Source organism: Hypanus sabinus, chromosome 4, assembly GCF_030144855.1.
Source record: "Hypanus sabinus isolate sHypSab1 chromosome 4, sHypSab1.hap1, whole genome shotgun sequence".
Lineage (NCBI taxonomy): Eukaryota > Metazoa > Chordata > Chondrichthyes > Myliobatiformes > Dasyatidae > Hypanus > Hypanus sabinus.
Window position 1 is genome coordinate 170,816,933 of NC_082709.1, and position 20,528 is coordinate 170,837,460.

Here is a 20,528-nt window from a genome sequence, read left to right on the forward strand (position 1 = left end):
GTCGTCCAATTTCTAATTTTTGAACCATATGTAATACTGCAGGTGAACAAATTGAACTTAAAAGCTTTTTAACTCAGTGCATAAAATGCAAATATAAATTGAGCAATTAGATTCTAATTTATTCAGAAAAAATTGTAAACAGTAAAATCAATCCCAATTGTGAACATAAAATTCAATGACTTCTTTTCTCCTGCTTCTCATTCATGATTTTGTCAAAGCGTGGAACTTTCTTGCTGACTGCAATCCGCAAGCCTGCCTGTGGATTCAGGCGATTCCTAGATTTTCTCTTGATTGACAAAAGAGAACTGAATCCAGATTCGCACAAGTATGTTGTTGCAAATGGAATGAGGACACGAAGTGCTTTTCCAACAAGTCTTGGGAACATATCCAGTGCTGCACACCAAAACTCCTCCAAAGTCTTGCTTTCAAATTGCATTTCAAGAACTTGATTTGTCCGCAAATCAATAAGATCTTCCTTTAGCTCTTCATTATCTGACATTTTCTCCAAATTGTAGGAACATGGATTCATAATCCATTGTTCTGAAATCTTCAGGTCTCCAGCAGCAAAATATCCATCAAACGATTCTGACAGTATTTCCAAATGAGCCGCAATTTCTTCACGCACAGTAGGAGTTATGGATCCAGCATCATCAACCATCTCTTCTAGTGAAGGAAAATTTGAGAGACTACCTCTTTCCATCCTTCGACACCAAAGACATAACTTTTCTTTGAAGGCATTCAACTTTTCACAAGCCTTCAATATATTTATCCCTTTTCCTTGAAGAGAAACACTTGGGTCATTCCAATGAGTGAAAATGTCAGCTAAGTAAGCCAGCATTTGGGCGAATTCCTGTGATTCCATTGCCCCAACCAGATCACATTCACGCTTCTCCAGAAAAACTTTGATTTCTTCCCACAGTTCAAAGAAGCGGGTTAAAGCTTGTCCTCGTGACAATCAATGGACTTCTGTGTGTAAAGCAAAACTGAATGCTCACTTCCCAGATCCTCTCAAAATGATTTGAAGATGCGATGGTTCAAAGCACGCCCCCTGATCCAGTTGATGATCTTCACACAAGTATCAAGGACTTCCTTCAAATTTGGAGGCAATGTTTTTGATGCCAAAGCATGCTGATGAAGAAAACAATGGGTAACTTGCAAGTTTGGAATCTCCTTTTTCATCAATACAGAAAAGCCAGATTTATTAACAAGCATTGCAGGTGCCCCATCAGTGCACACAGAACCAATGACTTTGATATTTAAATCATGTTTGGCAAAGAAGTCTTTCACTAGCTGCATCACATCCTTTGCAGTTGTGTTTGTTTCCAGATCTTTACAAAACAGGAAATCTTCTTTCACAGCACCATCATTGACATACCTCACTAATGTGATGAGTTGACTACAACTGGAGACATCAGTTGACTCATCCAACTGAATACAGATTTTAAGAGGACTAGCTCTGACATCTGAGATGACTTGGTCCAAAATACCTTCACTCAAATCACTGATTCGGTTGTGAATGACATTATTTGATAGGAGCACCTGTTCAAAATTTTTTTCTTGCTTCTTTGCCTAGGATAATTGTTGTCATTTCCAGTGTACTTGGCTTGATGAGATCTTCTGCAATTGTATGGGACTTCTTGGATTTGGCCACTTTATATGCCACTTGGTATGAAGCAAGAAGTAGTGGTTTTTTCAACAGAAACAAACCCTAATTTTGGAAGAGTTCCTTGTGAATCAAAACGAGCTCTCTTGATTTTCAGTGACCCAACATCATGTCCTTCAACATCAGCTCTGCCATGCTTGTTCTTGAAGTGCTCTTGAAGCTCAGATGGCTTCAAATTTGAGTTGGAAAACACAAGGCTACAAAGAACGCACTGGAGTTTTTGCAAGCCACCATTTCCTGTTGTGCAAGTGAAACCAAAGCACACATAGTCATCATTCCATTTCCTTCTTTTTGACATAATGAAGGGTTAAGGATAAAGAGAAAAATAAACTCCCATCACACGATTCAAAGTCCTTAGTGTTAACAATGATACCTCCTCAACTAACACAATTCAAAATTATCAACGATTCAAGAAAAAAAAACCTTTGAAATTCAAACAACAACACACACAAAATGCTGGTGGAACACAGCAGCATTTTGTGAGTGTTGTTGTTTGAATTTACAGCATCTGCAGATTTCCAAGAGTTTGAAATTCAAAAACTTCTTTAATGCATTTAGACAAATACGAATGAATGACTTCAGCTGCTTTTATCAAAATGCAGCTTTTTTAAATGTTATAATTGAATAATTTACCTACTATCTGCGGGTTTGGTTTCAACGCAAAGTTGTTACTCGATGGTTGATTTGGGATGTATAAGGATTTTGGCATTATGAGATGATTTTTAACTCTGAGGTGTAACCTTCTAGCTAACATTGATGAGACTCCTCAACTCTGAGGTGTAACTTCCCAAGTAACACTGATGAGACTGCTCAGCGCTAACTCGGGCAGTGGGACACTGGAGTGAATTTATGTCTCTTGACTTGGGCAGCAGGAGACTGGAGTGTGCTTGGGACAAATGTTACTACCACTTCTCAAGGCTCACTGGCAGCTGGCTGAGTGATGACTCGTGACTCGTCACTCAAGGACACAAGCCACTCTTTGTCACACCCTCTGAAATTCAATCTTGCACCCCCTGGGGGTGCAGGCATCCCAGGTTGGGAACCCCTGCAGTAGAGGGACAATGTGAGAAAAGTTTCTATCCAGCAAATATTTGGGAGCTAGCATTCGCTGCCTGTAAATGTTCGTGGAAATAGAAGTAGTTAATATCGTTATCACTGTAGACTAAAGTGTGATTTTCTTTATTGATTTATCTTATAGATGAAGAATTAAACTGAATTCAGCAGAATGTAAATTCAGTTTTGGGTGATGATGTCACAATATCATGACATTTGGTAAAACAATTAAAATATCTGAAGGAAGATGGGCAGGATTGTAGGATACAAACCTGTTCAACTGATCAGGACATCTATCAGAAAGTCCTAATAGAACATCAAACAAGATTAATACCTTAATAAAATTCCATGCAATTTGGACACCTTGCCCCAAAAAACATTTGAATACTTCTGATATTGTGGGACGAAGATTGGCTCCAAATGCTAATGATGAGCAAAGAATGAAAGCTTTGAATTTCAATAGAATACCTTCCCAGCCAACTAGTAATAAATCAAGAGCCTCTCATCTCATGTTTGGGGCGACTACTTTTAATTATTATCAAAACAAGGCGACAAGTCAGGTGGGGAAGATTCGGTAGAACAGGATTAGTGATGCATTAACTTTAGAAATATGATTTCAATGATGCTATATTTGTCTATTACAATCCTGTAAATCAAGTGAGGATTGGAGAAGGTAAGGGACTTAAGCATTTTTGGAGCCTTGGAAGGGAACTTGGCCATTTTTAGTGGGCAGTGTTCAGAAAGAAAGCTTTACCAAAGAGATTTTTCTCCAAATCACTTACCAAGTATTTTTTTTGATTAATTGCAGGTTCATCGGGAATCTTTATGTAATACCAATATCAATACTGATCCTTTTCAGCCATTTGAAAATCAACAGGTAAATGGGGAATGTAAACACTTGCATTTACATCTCCCAAAGCAAATCTTGCAAGCAGTGAATTCTTCTTGATCAGGGTGTCCAGCTTGAATTTATTGAACACTAATGTTATAAATGTCCAAACAAGACTATCTTTGTTTTGATGTTGGTTATGAAGAATAGAATCTGAGAGAAGTCCTCTAATCTCCAAATTGTAATTTTAGCTCCATCTTTATTTAATATCCCAAATTAAGAATGACACCTCCAAAGTTCTTGTTTTCACTTAGTTCAGCATACAATTCGGGATTATGTACTCAGGTTTCAGAAGTGAGGCTTGACCTACCGTCTACAATACTGAAGAATGTATTGCTGAGGCTTTATAAGGCATTGGTCAGACTGCACGTAGAGTATTGGGAACAGTTTTGGACCCCTTATCTAAGAAAACATCTCCTGGTATTCGGGTCCAGAGGAAGTTCACAGGAATGATTCAGAGAATGAAAGGGTAAACGTGTGAGGAGTGTTTGATGGTTTTTGGCAAGTACTGACTAGAGTTTAGAATGGGGGAGGTTCTCATTGAAACCTATTGAATATTAAAAGGCCTAGATAAAGTGGATGTTTCCTATAGTGGGGAACTCTAGGAGCAGAGGACACAGCCTCAGAATGGAGGAATGTAACTTTGGAACATAGATGAGGTGGAATTTAGCCAGATGGTGGTGAATATTTGGAATTCATTGCCACAGATGCCTGTGGAGGCCAAGTTATTGGGTATAGTTGAAGCAGTGGTTGATTAGTAATGGCTTCAAATATTATGGGGAGAAGGCAGGAAACTGGGGTTGGAAGGGATAATAAATCAGCCGAGATTGAATGTGGAGAAGACTTAATGGATGGAATGGCCTAATTCTGCTCCTATGTCTTGGGGTTTTATGAAGTGCTGCAACTGAGCTAATGCAATATAATCATCACAGTACCAAACCAAATGAGGTATTAATGATACGGAACAAGATCCAATGCTATAAGATCTTATAAATTTAAATCAAATCTAATAATTTGCATCTTTGTATCATCAATAGGGTGATATTTTGAGGATTGAGAAAGAACATAATGTTCTCCAGCAAAAGCTACAAGAAGCAGAAGAAAAATATAATCAGCTTGCAAATCGTAGCAAGAATGAAATTACTACTCTTGAGGAAAAGATGTCTGAATTCATACAAAAAAATCAGGTACACGTTATTCTGTGTTTATACCTTCCTATTTGCAGTTATCTCAGTTTTGTGTTCTAAACAAATGTACCTTTTCTTTCCATGCATCTTATTTATTCATTCAAAAAAAGAGGGAAGTCTGTCAATTTAAAATTGAGATCTGAAATATTGCTGTATGCTGAGCTTCTCAAAGATTGTTTCACCCCCATATTTGGGGTCATCCTTGTCAGATAGATTATGACTATAGGGTGGTGTAAATAGATAGTGAATTGCATTGAAATCAATGTAAACCATCAGTTGAAAAATTTAATATGAAAAGTCGATTTGCTTTTAATACAAAAGAAGAAAATTCCAGCAACCAGGAATTTGAAATAAAAACAAAAAATGCTGGAAATATTCAGCAGGAATATGGAACACGTCTGCAGATAGAGAAACATTTAATATTTTTAGTCAAAGGCCATAATAAGTCATAACATGCAATGTTGAAGAAAGAGGAAACATTAAAAAGAAATAGGAATAGGAATAAGCCATTTAATCCTTCAGGCCTGCTCCATAGTTCAATTTGATTATGGTTAAACATAAACCCAATACTCTGTCCCCATTTTCTCCCCATATCCCTTAAACCATTTGGCACGAAGTATTATGTCTCTTGTAAAACTCTGATAGTCCAGTATCTTGTTGTTCAGAAATCTGCTTGAGCCAGTACTGATTCCCATGCTACCTTAGATACACTAGGGTTCTGTTTTATTTATTTAGGACAGGGGAACCTAACCTTTTTATGCCATGGACCAATACCATTAAGCAGAGGGTCCGTGGACCCCACGGTGGGAACCCCTGATTAAGAGATACATCACAGCAATGGGCTCTTCAAGCCCAATGAGCCTGCATTGCCCGATTACACCTATGTGACCAATTAACCTGTTAACCCTTACATCTTTGGAATGTGGAAGGCAACCCTTGCAGAACGGGGAAAATATACAAACTCCCTACAGACGGGGGCGGAATTGAACCTGGAATGCTGGTGCTGTAATAGCATTTCACTAACTGCTAAGCTACTGTACTGCCTGCTCTGCACTCCCTCGGGCTCTCTGGGGACCCTGTGTCCAATGCTCCCTTGAAATTCACCTGAAAAGTTTATTATACCATGCTGTAACACTTAAATTTTTAAGAAATGTAAATTAGAAGTGGGTTTGTGTATGATTTGGAATTACATACAGTAGACCCGAAAATCTGCCAAATCTGGCACCACCAAATTCCTGAGCTGTTGCAGAAACAAAGTTTAACTCAATCTCCTGCCTGTCTTGTTCCCCATTAACTTGTACAGAAAAGAATTTCACAGGTTGGCCACCCCTGGATTAAGAAATTCAGGCTGGCCTGTAAGAATATCTAGTTACTGGTTCCTTTAATCTATGGTGAGATTCACTTGTGCTTTATTGAACAGAGGATGGTGAGGTTATTTGAGTGAATTAAGTTAAAATGTTGGCAGCTCAGTTATGCTTGCAGTCAGCAGAGCTCTTTCACGTAATCTGCAGACAAGGCCTTTTGTTTCTCGAATTGTCCCATTACCATCCTATTTTGCCTTTCTGTACTCATTTATTCTTATTCTTATTCTGTCTTCCATCCTTCAACAGACCTTCCTTTTGATTCTATCTTTCCCTTGTTTTTTCAAACCTGAAGCTTTTCGCCTGTTCAAGCTATAAATGTTTTTGTATAGGCAGTGCCAATCTGCTGAGAAATTTAAACATTTCCTGAATTTGTGTCAGTTGTTGTCACTACCAGGGACAAGTTGTAGTGGTCACATCTCTGGCACTGAGACTGGACCCTCAGCTCAGAAAGAAAGGAGGGAAAAGAGGAGAGCAGTAGTAATAGGGGATTTGATAGTTAGGGGGACAGATAAGAGGTTCTGTGGGAGATGGAGAATCCCGGATGGTCTGTTGCCAGGGTCCGTGATATCTTGGATCAAGTTCTCGGTATTCTCAGGAGAGAGGGTGAGCAGCTAGATGTTGTGGTCCACGTGGGGACCAATGACATAGATAGGAGTAGGGATGAGGTCCTGGAGAAGGAATAGAGGGAGTTAGGAAAGTTAAAAAGCAGAACCTCAAGGGTGGTAATCTCAGGATTGCTGCCTGTGCCACAAGACAGAGAGGGTAGGAACAGGAAGTTATGACAGATGAATGTGTGGCTGAAGAGTTGGTGCAGGGGGCAGGGGTTCAGATTTCTTGATCATTGGGATACCTTCTGGGGAAGGTCTGACCTGTACAAAAAGGATGGGCTGCACCTGAACTGGAAAGGGACCAATATCCTGGCAGGCAGGTTTGCTAGAGCTGTTGGGGAGGGATTATACTAGTTTGGCAGTGGGGTGGGAATCAGAATGTGAGTGCAGAGATTAGGGTAGAAGGTCAAGGGCATGATGCTATGTATTCTGAGTTGGCAGGGGACAAAACATAAATATAGCCAGTTAGAGGGGTTGAAATGTGTCTATTTCAATGTTAGGAGTATTGGGAATAAAGGGGATGAACTTAGAGCATGGATCAGTACATGGAACTACGATGTTGTGGCCGTTACTGAAACTTGGCTGGAGGAAGGGCAGGATTGGCTGATGCAGGTACCGGGGCTTAGGTGTTCTGAAAGGAATAGGATGGGAGGTAGAAAAGAGGGGGGAGTAGCATTACTGGTCAGGGATAGTATCACGGCTGTAGAAAGGGAGGATGCTGCAGAGGGAGTGTCCACTGAGTCGGTGTGGGTGGAAGTCAGAAATAGGAAGGGATCAATCACTGTGCTGGGAGTAGTCTTTAGGCCCCCAGATAGCCCTCGGGACACTGAGGAGCCGATATGCAGGCAGATTTTAGAATGGTGCAGGAAATACAGGGTTGTAGTTATGGGTGATTTCAACTTCCCTCATATTGACTGGCACCTCCTGAGTGCAAGGGGGATAGATGGGGCTGAATTTGTCAGGTGTGTTCAAGAAGGATTCCTGACACAGTATGTGGACCAGCCGACGAGAGGAGAGGCCATACTGGATCTAGTTCTGGGTAATGAACCTGGTCATGTGGCAGACCTCTTGGTGGGGGAGCATTTTGGTGAGAGTGACCACAACTCCCTTAGCTTCAGCATAGCTATGGAAAAGGATAAAAACAGACAAAATGGGAAAGTGCTTAACTGGGGAAGGGCTAACTATGAAGGGATGAGGCAGGAACTAACAAGAATAAATTGGAAATAGATGTTCAAGGGTGAAAGCACAGAAGTAATGTGGAGGAAGTTTGGGGACCACTTGTACTGGGTTCAGGATAGGGTTGTCCCACTGAGACAAGGAAAACATGGTGGGGAAAGGGGAACTGTGGCTGACAAAATGAGGTCCAAAATGAATACTTTGCTTCAGTATTCACAAGTGAAAAGGACCTTGATCATAGTGAGGTCAAAATAGAAAGGCCTGTGTGCTAGACAATGTGGAGATTAAGGAAGAAGAAGTGTTGGATCTTCTTAAAAACTTCAAGATTGGTAAATCCCCTGGGCCAGATGTGATATACCTCAGGTTGCTGTGGGGAGTGAGAGCAGAGATCGCTGGAGCAGTAGCTATGATCTTTGAACCTTCTTTGGCTGCAGGAGAGGTGCCGGAGGATCGGAGAATGGCAAATGTAGTTCCCTTGTTTAAAAAACGTAATAGGGAGAATCCTGGGAACTATAGACCGGTGAGTCTTACGTCAGTAGTCTGCAAACTATTGGAAAGGATTCTTAAGGATAGGATCTACAAGCACTTGGAGAAGTACAATCTACTCAAGGATAGTCAACAAGGCTTTGTCAAGGGAAGGTCATGCCTCATGAGCCTAATTGAGTTTTTTGAAGAGGTAACAAAAGAAATTGATGAGGGTAGGGCAGTAGATGTGGTCTACATGGATTTTAGCAAGGTATTTGACAAGGTCCCCACAAGAGACTCATTCAGAAAGTCAGGAGGCATGGGATCAGGGGAACCTTGGCTGTTTGGATAAAAATTTGGCTTACAGGAAGAAAGCAGAGGGTCGTAGTGGAAGGAAAATATTCTGCCTGGAGGTCAGTGACTAGTGGAGTGCCGCCAGGATCTGTCCTGGGACCCCTGCTCTTTGTGATTTTTATAAATGACCTGGATGAAGAGGCAGAGGATGGGTGAGTAAGTTTGTGGATGACACAAACATTGGAGGAGTTGTGGATGGAGCTGTAGGTTGTCAAAGGTTACAAGAGGATATAGACAGGATGCAGAGTTGGGCAGAAAAGAGGCAGATGGAGTTCAATCCGGATAAGTGTGAGGTGATGCATTTTGGAAGGACAAACCAGAAGGCTGTACAGGGTCAATGGTCGGTTACTTAAGAGAGTAGATGAACAGAGAGACCTTGGGGTTCAAATCCATACATCCCTCATGGTCATTGCACAGGTTGATAGGATAGTTAAGAAGGCCTGCAGGATGCTAGGCTTCACTAATGGGGGATTGAGTTCAAGAGTAGAGAGATCATGTTGTAACTCTACAAATCTCTGGTGAGACCACACTTTAGAGGATTGTGTTCAGTTCTGGTCACCTCATTATAGGAAGGATGTGGAAGCTATGGAGAGGATGCAGAGGAGATTTACCAGGATGTTGCCTGGATTGGAAAACAAGTCTTATGAGGCAAGGTTAGCAGAGCTGGGACTTTTCTCTTTGGAGCATAGAAGGATGAGAGGGAATTTGATAGAGGTCTACAAGATTATGAGAAACATAGATAGGGTAGGTAGCCAGTACCTGTTTCCCAGGGCACGAATAGCAAACAGCAGAGGGCATACTTACAAAGTTAAGGGAGGGAAGTTTAGGGGAGACACCGGGTAAGTTTTTTACACAGAGGGTTGTGGGTGTCTGAAATGACTTGCCAGGGTTGTTGGTGGAGGCTAAAACATTAGGAGTATTTAAGAGCCTCTCGGACAGGCACATGGATGAAGAAAAATAGAGGGTTATGGGGTAGTGTGGATTTAATACTTTTTTAAGGAATATACGGTTCGGCATAACATCTTGAGCCGAAGAGCCTGTACTGTGCTATAGTATCTAGTGTCTAGTGTTTTATCACTTGAACTCTAAAAATCCATCTATGCATGCAATAACATGAACATGGCTGTGAAAATACTGTTAATCTGCGAACAAAATTAATTTCTCCTTCATCTGTCATGCATGCTGAAATGGTAGCATCTTGGAACTTCAGTAAATTGTACATCCTGTCTGTGCAGCTATTAAAATCTGAGCTTGACTCAGTTCGACATGTCTTGGAGACTGAAATTAAGAAGAGTCAGCAGGAGAAGCGAGAAAATAATGAAACCTTAAAAAAACTCAGATCAGAAGTGAAATCTCTTGCTGAGCTGAATCAAATGTAAGTAAAATTAGAATCAGGATTTACCTGAGTCGCATGCATGTTTCTGACCTAAAGTCCTAAAGTACTCAGAATCCATGTGATTTATCTGTGTGAATGAGGGGTTAAGGGTTTAACATTGGGCCTGCCTGTCTGTCTAGTACAACAGCGCTTGCATTAGTTTCTAGTCAAAAAGTAGTTGGATCGGCAAAGTCCTCTGACAGTCACCAGCCTGCAAATTGTAAGAGAGGAAGTAGGCAATCAATTCAGGTGAAAGTGAATTTCACTGACATGCCATGTGTGGGTTCCAAATTTGACAATAATCTCTGAAGCTGAAGTTATATTGTAGTGCAGTGAGGTGGTTGAACATCAGCACTGATGTTATAAAATCAAAATAATTGAAACTGGGCAGAAAATAGAAGGCTATGCAGTAGGGACATTCTGGGCAACTTCTAGATTAGGTTACATGGTCAGCACAACATTGTAGGCTGAAGGGCCTGTAATGTGCTGTTGGTTTTCTATGTCTCTATGTTTCTAAATAGCAACAATTTGAAGAACATATCTAAAGAATGATTATCATTTTTGCCTTCAAGAGACAATTAGATCTTATTCCAGTGAAAAGAAACAATATATACTGTTGATCTTTTAAGTGGTCAGGGATAGACCTATTAGGTCAAGTTAGTCAATTGAGTTGGTTATTATTGATTTATTATTCTCACATGTTCCGAGATACAGTAAAAAGCTTGTCTAGCATACTGTTCATACAAATCAATTCATTACAAAGTACATGGAAGTAGAACAAGGTAAAACAATAACATAAAACAATCAATTGCAACAGCTGCAGAGAAAATACTATGCAAGATCATAACAAGATAGATTGTGAGGCAAGAATCCATCTTGTTGTATCAGGGAACCATTGAATGGTTTTCTAATAGTGGGGTAGAAGTTGTCTTTGAACCTGGTGGTATGTGCTTTTAGACTTTTGTGTCTTTTGATTATGCTGCTGCTTTACTGAGGCTTTGAGAAGTACAGAAACTGTGCTGGTTTCTGTGATGTGTTGAGCTGTGTCTAATTTCTTCCTGTCACATACCATACCAAGCCATGATGCATCCAGATAGGATGCATCACTATAAATTGTAAGAGCCAAAGTGGACATGTCAAACTTTTCTAACCTTCTTAGGAAATAGTGACTTTGGTGAGCTTTCTTGGTGATAGCATTTTGAGGTTGGACCAGAACAGGCTGTTGGTTGTGTTCACTCCTAGGAACTTGAAGCTTTCAATCTCAGCAGCATTGATATAAAGAGGAGCAATGACATCGGCACCCTCCTGAAGTTGCCAGCAAGCCCTTTTGGTTTACTGGCTTTAAGGGAAGGTTGTTGTCATTTCACCATAGTCAAGGTCCATTCTGTTGGTATCATTTGGTGCAGTTAGGACAGAATATGGCCACATATAGTTGTTGCTAAAAGTGCTTATAACATCAAGAGGAATTACAATAATATCTTCGCTAACTATTAAAGCATGTATGGAAGATCTTAAGCAGAAAATGTAACGTATTCAGTATGTCAGGTGAATTAGTAACATTACTTCTACTGTTTGATTTGTAGAAGTACTACATACTGAACCTAGTATTTCAAAGGGGCAATTTAACATTCGGGTAGAATTAGTATCTGTGAAATAAAGTGACTTGTATATTGAGAAATAACTGTGCTGGCTGCGATAAATCTACACATCTCAAATGGATATTGTAAATTATTGTAATTGTGTCTTAAAGGACTGTTGAATTTCTTTTTTTCTATTTTTATTGTTCATTGTATGAAGGCAACAAATCCATTTCCTAGTTTTGGACCTATACAATGAGAACTTAACAGATTTCTGGGATTGTTGCCCAAACTCCAGTAACTCGGCTGAGTCAGTTACCGAGAAGTGGTTCATTTCAAGACCTAGCAACTACAGAGTAGGAAAACTTAGCCTGGCCCTATTTTTTTCATACTGTGGTATAGCTTGTAAATGCATGCATGTGTTGTGTCATGCTTTCTGGTGTGTAAATTAGTTCTGTATGGAATGCTAGTGCCCAGTTACCTGTAAAGAAAAAATTAAAGTTTGTTAAAAATACATCAATAACACTGTATTTCGATTTGCACACTAAATTGTGCTAAAATGTGATTGGTACATTTCCAGTGGGATCTGCACGAGAGATCTCCCAAAGACCAGACTGTGTCATGCTGATCACTGGGAAAAGTGTCTAACCCTAAAAGAATCTCTATCCATGATAGCCACAGACCAGCTGCATAAGAGGTTGCCATGGAGGTGAGGGATACATAGTGACCTGTGTGTCTGGGCACAGCCCCACACTATCTGCCCTAATCGTCCTATTCTAAGTGGCCCTTTACAACTACAGTGTGAGTAATAGTGAGATGGAGATTATGTGGAGGTAGTATTGCTTTGTACAATATGCAAAGGCGTTAGTGAGAGATCAGCCTGTGGTCAATGTTCCAGTAATTCGAAACATTAAAATTCAAGATGGCTGAAGCTGTAAAAGATCAGTATCTCTTAACTGTTACCCTGTTTTATTTGTGAGCATTCAGTAAGGTTGCAGATTGTTGCCAAAATCTCTAATTTATGTTGCTAAGGAAGTAGGTGGTGATAACGACCCCCTTGTGTATGCAGCTGATGCTGGAGAAACCTGCTGGTGAATACTGTGAGGAATTGGCCGAGGCTACATCCACACTAAACCAGATAATTTTGAAAACACTGGTTTCACATAAAAATGATAGGCATCCACACCAAGCGTTTTTGAAAATACCTCTGTCCACATTAAAATGGATAATTGGGCAAATCTCTTACTGGGCATGCTCGACACATCTACAGAAAACAAGCAACATGTTTGGTGTCGAATCTCGTTGTGAAAGCGCTCATTTGTGCAGTTACAGACTAGAAAAACTTAAATTGCCAAATGACAGACAGCTGTTGGCTCTCGCACAGGAGGACTTAAAAGTTAAAAAAAAAACAAATACTAGAGCACATGGAGGCAACCAACAGGGAGTTCACGGACAGTATGATCCAGCTGGCGACGAACATTGAAAAACTGACCAACTCTGTTGCATTAATGAAGCACCTTGTTAAATGTATAAAACATGTCTGCATCAGTGTTATATTGTATTTCCATACAATGTTACATTAGGCTGTTACACATCTATTGTCAGAGAAATACTTACATAAGTAGGTAAACCACCTTCATACGAGCAAGGACAGAGAACGGCAAAATGAGGTATACGTATTTATTCAGTAAGTTATGGGTCAAAGTATTTGGTGAGTACATTTCTAACTCTTCTGGCTTCAGTCTCATTGCCATCTGTTCTGAAATTTTTAGATAGCATGGGGGTTGCGTTCAAGAAAACAATGAAATGCTGCGCTGCCGCCACCATCTGTTCCGGCACGTCATGACAGTGTTTTTAGAAATCTCCATCCACACTACTCTGCCCAGTCGGCATTTTCAGATTTACACATTCTGGAGGGCATTTTAGAAAAGCTCCATTTTCGGAGGAGGAAAACGCCGTTTCAGTCAAAACAGAGAAAAAGCCTCAGTTATCAGATTTATCTGATCTAATGTCGACGTAGCCTCAGTCAATAACCTGATTTTCCTGATTTCACATGAAAACAACTACTAGACAGACGTAACCTTAGTTAAATCACTGTTATGCATGAATTGTGTGCGAGAAATACTAATAGATCCAATGTCTAAGCTGTAGTGATGACTTTTTGGTTGTTGAAGGTACACTCAAAATATACAGGAGAAAGACCAGCTTTATGAAAAATGCTTGAAGGAATTTGAGGAAATAAGGTAAGAGCTTTCCAATTTGAGTTGAGCTTTTCAACAAGTTTTATTTTGCGGTATTTTTTAAATATATTAATTAATTGAAAATGGTAAATGTTATTGTGTAACCTAAAGGACATTTGCTCATATCTTAGTGATCAGTCATCAATAGAAAAGAGAAAAGTAGAAGAAGCCATTCAGAAGAGTGTTGATACGTACCATGAAACCCGGCAGAGAGCCAGTGAAGCAGAGGTAAAGATGTGGATTTGTTTAAACTTTCATTTTCATCACCTTTTCTAATTTTCTCTTCTGAAGCTGGTATTTTAAAACAGTACCACAGGCTTGGAAACATACTAGCATAACACTAAAATGATATCTACTCATTGTATGAAAATAAGAAAAAGACTGCAGATGCTGGAAGTTTGAAATAAAAACAGGAAATGATAGAAATAATCAGAAGGCCAGGCAGCATCTCTGTAATGAGGAAGAAAGCTAGCATTTTTGGTTAAAGATCCTTCATCACAAGTAAGAGAGAAAAACGAATTGATTTTAAATTGCAAAGAAGACCAGAAGAAGAGATCTATAGAATAAAGGGACTACCTGAGGCCATTGTTGTAATGAGGATAAATTGTGATCTCTTTTAGTTAATTGGGACAGTCAGAGAGAGAAGGTGATAATACAATCAAGGAATTGTGCATGAGAAGAACTGTGAGATATTTTTACAGGTCAGTCTGTTCTAATGAAGAGGGAAAAACTGAACTAGTATCACAGATGAATGACTTAATGTAGAACAGAATCTGCTATTCAAGCCTTGTTATTATCAATGCAGAGGGTCACAAGACAGATCAGAGTGAGTGTAAGATGGAGAATTAAAGTGAAAGCAACAGAAGTATAAGGTCATCTTTGCAGACTGAACGAAGATGCTCTACAAAACAGTCTTCCAATCTGCATTTGGTTTCTCCTATGTGGAAGAGACCATATTGTGAATGTTGAATGCTGTACAGTAGATTACAAGAAGTGCAAGTGAATTGCTACTTCACCTGAAGTGATAGCTTGGATCCTTTGAGAGAGGAAGAAGTAAAAAAACAGGTATTACACCTCCTGTGGTTGCATGTAAAGTGCATGTAAGATGGGGAGTTGTTGGTGGGAACAGTAGAGTGGCTCAGGCTGTCGCAAAGGCGCAGACACATCATTTGCTGAAAGGTGTGGGGAGAAGTTGTTGGTGGGATCCTGTTAAAGAGCAGGTGGGAATTGCAAAAGATGATTGTTAATATGCAGTCTGTTCTGTGGATGCCGGCAGCTTATTAACACAGAGGGAGGCAGGTCAGAAGATAGCAGAGAAGTACTTCAGTTAAATACCTGCTGCTTCTGGGCCTAATGGATTTAAATCTAATGTTCACATCATCTTTCACCCACAGTAGACAAGAATGTATGGGTTAGTAAGTTAATTGGTCACATGGGTTTAATTGGGTGGCTCATTGGACTGGAAGGGCCTGTTAATGTGCTGTATCTCAAATAAAACAAAGTTTTAAGCCTTGAAAGAGAAGTTGAATGTACCTTAGAACTGGGGATAGTGTCTTGGTCATAGAAAGATGTAGCTCAAAAATGGATTTTTCAACCTACTGAGTCAGTGTAGATCATAAAGCATCTATTTTACATTAAGTCTACCTTTACCCATCTATTTCTCCTCACCCTCCCACTCTTCTAGATTCTACAGCTCATCTATATGGGAAATTAATAGTAGCCAATTAACCTTACAACCCACAGGATTTTGGGATGTAGGAGGAAACTGGGGCATCCAGAGGATTCAGCCATTGGGAGAATGTGCAAGATCCATCAAAGTGCCTGTAACCGTGAGGCAGGAGCTCTGCCAGCTACAGAACTATCTCTTTATTTAAGAATAATATAGAAAGTCAAAACATCTGTCTTACAAAAGATCAGTAATTGAATACACCCTTTGTCTCTTTCCCTCAGCACCATAGCATGTTGGGTTTGTCTATTAAGTTAGTAGAGGATGCAGTTCTTTGGCTTCTTCTCCACAACCTTAGAGAGTATGGCACAATGTCATTCAGACAAAATCATCAGAAGAACTTTCAAAGTTCAAAGTCAATTTATTATCAAAGTATGTATATGCCACTATGTATATACCTTGAGATTTATTTACTTGCAGATATTCACAGTAGAACAGAGAAATACAAGAGAACAATGAAGAACTACAAAGACTGGCAAACAACATATGTACAAAAGGAGATGAACTGAGCTAATAAATAAAAAAAAACTGAGATTATGAGTTGTAGAGACCGTGAAAGTGAGTCCATTGGTTGTGGAATCAGTTCAGAGAACCTATAGGTGATCATTTAAGAAAATAATATGGCCGCATCTGTTACTTTGAGGATACTTTATGAATGCTTTATGTTACTTTATGAATATTGGATCTTTTTCTGGGAAATTAAAATCTTTATGGTTTAAAATTTTTCTCTATATTGTTTTGTCCTCTTTGCCCAGGTGGCTATACTAGAAGGCCGGCAGAAAGCACAGTTATTTTCTCATTACAAAGCAGCTGAAGATACAAGACGTACTTTGGAAAAATTGAAAGCATTGAATGCCAGGTGAGTCACAGAAAACTAAAGACCTACAGAAAGGCAAATTCATAGATACGTACAGATGGGAGGGATAACAAAATAAAATGAACTACTGATAAGAATTGATGAGGGAACACAAACCAATCTTCATAGAGGGATTAGAAGTGGAGAGAGTGAGCAGTTTCAATTGCCTGGGTGTCAAGATCTCTGAGGATCTATTCTGATCCCAACATATTGATACAACTATAAAGAAGGCAAGACAGCGGCTGTATTTCTTTTAGAGTTTGAGGAGATCTGGCTTGTCACCTAAAAGTCTTGAAAGCTTCTACAGATGTACAGTGGAAAGCAGGCTGACAGACTGCATTACTGTTTTGTATGGGGCGACTACTGCACAGGATCGAAAGAAGCTACAGAAAGTTGTAAAATTAATCAGTTCATGGGTACTGGTCCCCATAGTATCCAAGACATCTTCAAGGAGCAGTGCCTCAGAGAGGCGGTGTCCTTTGTTAAGGTCCCCCATCACTCAGGACATACCCTCTTCTCATTGTTACCAAAACAAGGGAGGTACAGAAAGCCTGAAGGCACACACGCAACAATTCAGAAACAGCTTCTTTCTCTCTGCCACCAAATTTGTAAATGAACGTTGAATACTACCTCACATTTTTTATTATTATTTTTGAATTTGCACTATTTTAACTATAATATACATATATATGCTTAACATAATTGATTTACTTTTTTTCTATATTATGTGTTGCATTATATTGCTGCTGCCAAGTTAACAAATTTCGCGACATATGCCAGTGATAATAAACATGATTCTAATTCTGAGAATTTAAAAGAAATAAATGTGAAATGAAATGTTCATGGTATATAAAACAAAACAATGCAGACTATTTTAAACTTTTTTAGGGTGGCTGGGAGCAGTGGGGGTTCTTAAAAACAAATCTCAGATATTTCAAATCTATATTAGCACTAACCATAGGGGAAGACGATCATCCAGAGGAAACTGATGAAGTAAATAATTGTACTAAATAATCACTAATCACCTAGAAAGTTAATTTCCAAATCAGGATTGTATAGGAAGTAAATGAGAGCACTACTAATATGCAAAGCATTATTTTCCGAAGTTCCATTAGATTTCATATTCTGTGCAAGTCACTCGATGTTTATGAAAAATAAGAACTGGGAAGCATAGTAAATGTTGCCAAGAAATTATTAGAATGTATAATTAAAAACCTGAAATATTTTCATTTTTGTAAACATCATTAAGTCATACCTAATGAGCACAAGTGCATTTTAAGAGGTAAATAAAATTATGAATAAATATTGTAAGAAGTTGGTTCGTAAATGTTTGTCTTTCTGAAGGCCTTTGACCAATGGTGTGCCACAGGGATGAGTGCTGGATCTGTTGTTGTTTGTCATCTATATCAGTGATCTGGATGATAATATGGTAAATCGGATCAGCAATTTTACAGATAACAACAAGATTGGGAGTGTGACGAAAAGCGAGGAAGGCTATCATTGTTTGCAGAGGGAGCTGGAAAACTGTGCTGAAGAATGAATGATGGATGAAATTGAATGCAGACAAGTGTGGGGCTCTGCAGTTTGAGAGAACAGATAAGGGTAGGACTTGCACAGTGAGCGGCAGACCAGAGTGTTCGGAAAATACAGGTTGATAATTCCTTGAAAGTGATGTCACAGGCTGATAAGGTCATAACGCTTTTAGCACATTGTCCTTCATAAATTAAAGTATTGAATACAGGAGTTGAGATGTTATTGTGAAGTTGTATAAGACATTAGTGAGGCCTAATTTGGAGTACTGTGTAGTTCTGGTCCTACCTACAGAAAAGATATATATTAAGATTGAAAGAGTGCTGAGAAAATTTACAAAGGTGGTGCCAGGACTTGAGGACCTGAATTATAGGGAAAGGTTGAATAGGTTAGGACTTTATTCCCTAGAATATAGAAGATTGAGGAGAGATTTGTTGAAGGTATACACAATTATGAGGGTAGAGATAGGGTAAATGCAAGCAGGCTTTTTCCACTTAAGTTGAGTGAGCCGAAAACTAGAGGTCATGGATTAAGCATGAAAGGTGAAAAGCTTAAGGGGAACATGAGAGGAAACTTCACTGGGAGGGTGGTGAGGGCATAGAATGAGCTGCTCGTGAAAGTGATAGATTCAGGTTCAATTTCAACATCTAAGAAAAAATTGGATAGGTACATGAATGGGAGGGGTATGGAGGGCTATGGTCTGGGTGCAATTCAATGGTACTAGGTAGAATAATAGTTCAGCCTGGACTAGATTGTCCAATTAAGCGGCTAGCCGAACTTTCATGGAAGTAGTTAAAAAGCATATAAAAAAAAACAAACTACTATTTAACCGAGTAACAAATGAAATTCAGAACAAGTTAGAACAATACCAATACTATTACAGTACTATGAAGCTTTGTAGTTTCTAATACTTATCCACTGAGAAATTCATCCATTGTATGTTTCATGTTCTTTTGATTGACTAAATGAACAAATCCAGTGCAGACACCTAGTGCAGATAATGGACTGCCTTCATACAATACTTTCAAATCTCCACTTTCATTGTAACATTCAAGATGATTATCAATCCCTCAAACTCTTCATAGTTTGTAACTTATTAAAGTGGTGAAATCATTTCATTTTCATTCCCGACCGTTTCAGGCATTTCCAAGCCTGAATGCTTGAAAGCACAGTGAGCAAAACGGTTTCTGAATTGTCTACATGCTTATCTTTCACCACTTATCAGTGACAAATCCACTGCTTTCTAAATACAAACACACGCAACTGATGTGATTTAAAAACTTCACTTTAAGCATCATGTAGTGTCTGGCCATCACAACATGTGCACACTACTAACACTAGTTAGAAGCTGTTCGGCAATGGTCTCCTGTCCCAGTTCAGCAACATGGTGTCCCAAATAAATGAAGGGAATATCGACTATTTTCTGCACTAGTTTTTATTCTTTAAGAGTTGTTGCAAATAAGCCCTGATTAAATATTGGCCCAATTAACCACGATCCACTGTATTCCTAAACAACTAAGATAGTTGGACAACATTACTTATGTGAATTTGCCTTCACATATTTTTCAGTAAAATTGATAAAAATGAATAGCCAAATCTCAGGGAGACAGATTCAGTTATAAACAAACAAGGTCATGCATTTTCTAAAAATTGAACAGGAATGGTGAAAATGTAATAGCAGTAGAGGTTCAAGCAGCTTATATGAGGTAATGTATCTGAAGTATTAAATGTCAAGAACAGGAACAGAAAGTAACCAGGAACGCTGTCCTGTTGAAAATACTGGAATACAAGGGGTTAGAAGTTTAGCTGCAAAGCCCCAGAAAGGCTGCAGCTGAGAAAAATCTGAGATATCCTGGATAGGATCAAAATATCAGAATGATACTTGGAATCTAAAAGTTAAATTAGTTAGAATTAAGGTTAGAAAATTAAATCAACACACACAAAATGCTTCTCCCTATAGATGCTGCCTGACCTGCTGCGTTCCATCAGCATTTTGTGTACATTGCTTGAATTTCCAGCATCTGCAGATTTCCTCATGTTTTCCTAGAAAATTAAATGAGTTTAATGAAGTTTTCTGGTTTTGAGGGAAGCATATGATAGCTGGAAATTATTTTCACCACTTCTGAAATCTTAAATATTAGCAGCAAGCACAAATAATGATGTGGAATATTGGAATCCTCATTGGATGTTATGCTATCATTTATTAATTTTGCATAAAAATAAAGCTGCAATGCAATTTCACCTGTAGCTTTATGGTATCTGAATATTCCCTTTATTCAGTACACCAGCCACAGCTATTCCACAACTACAGATGTCCATTGTTGCCTGGGAGCATTTTCTATTTGAAACTGAACAGCAAATCCATCAAACTGAGGTAAGTTAATCTTGAATTATATAAGTGGTGCTAGAAAGTTCATGAATCCTGTAGAATTTTCTCTATTTCTGCACAAATATGCCCAAAAATG

General features: G+C 39.1%; 1 protein-coding gene across 8 annotated transcripts in view; it reads left to right on the forward strand.

The window, feature by feature from the left end:
• ttc3 (tetratricopeptide repeat domain 3) overlaps nt 1-20,528 on the forward strand; it is a 128,248-nt gene that overhangs the window by 81,934 nt on the left and 25,786 nt on the right. For 5 of the 8 annotated variants that reach the window (XM_059968781.1, XM_059968777.1, XM_059968779.1 and 2 more), the window contains exons 31-37: nt 3,525-3,593; nt 4,643-4,792; nt 9,995-10,134; nt 13,886-13,954; nt 14,083-14,179; nt 16,433-16,536; nt 20,344-20,437. In XM_059968781.1, coding sequence (XP_059824764.1) covers nt 3,525-3,593; nt 4,643-4,792; nt 9,995-10,134; nt 13,886-13,954; nt 14,083-14,179; nt 16,433-16,536; nt 20,344-20,437 — 723 coding nt within the window. Of the gene's footprint in view, nt 1-3,524; nt 3,594-4,642; nt 4,793-9,994; nt 10,135-13,885; nt 13,955-14,082; nt 14,180-16,432; nt 16,537-20,311; nt 20,438-20,528 lie in introns of all 8 variants that reach the window. The other 3 variants (XR_009511874.1, XR_009511873.1, XM_059968780.1) reach the window with 1 other exon arrangement.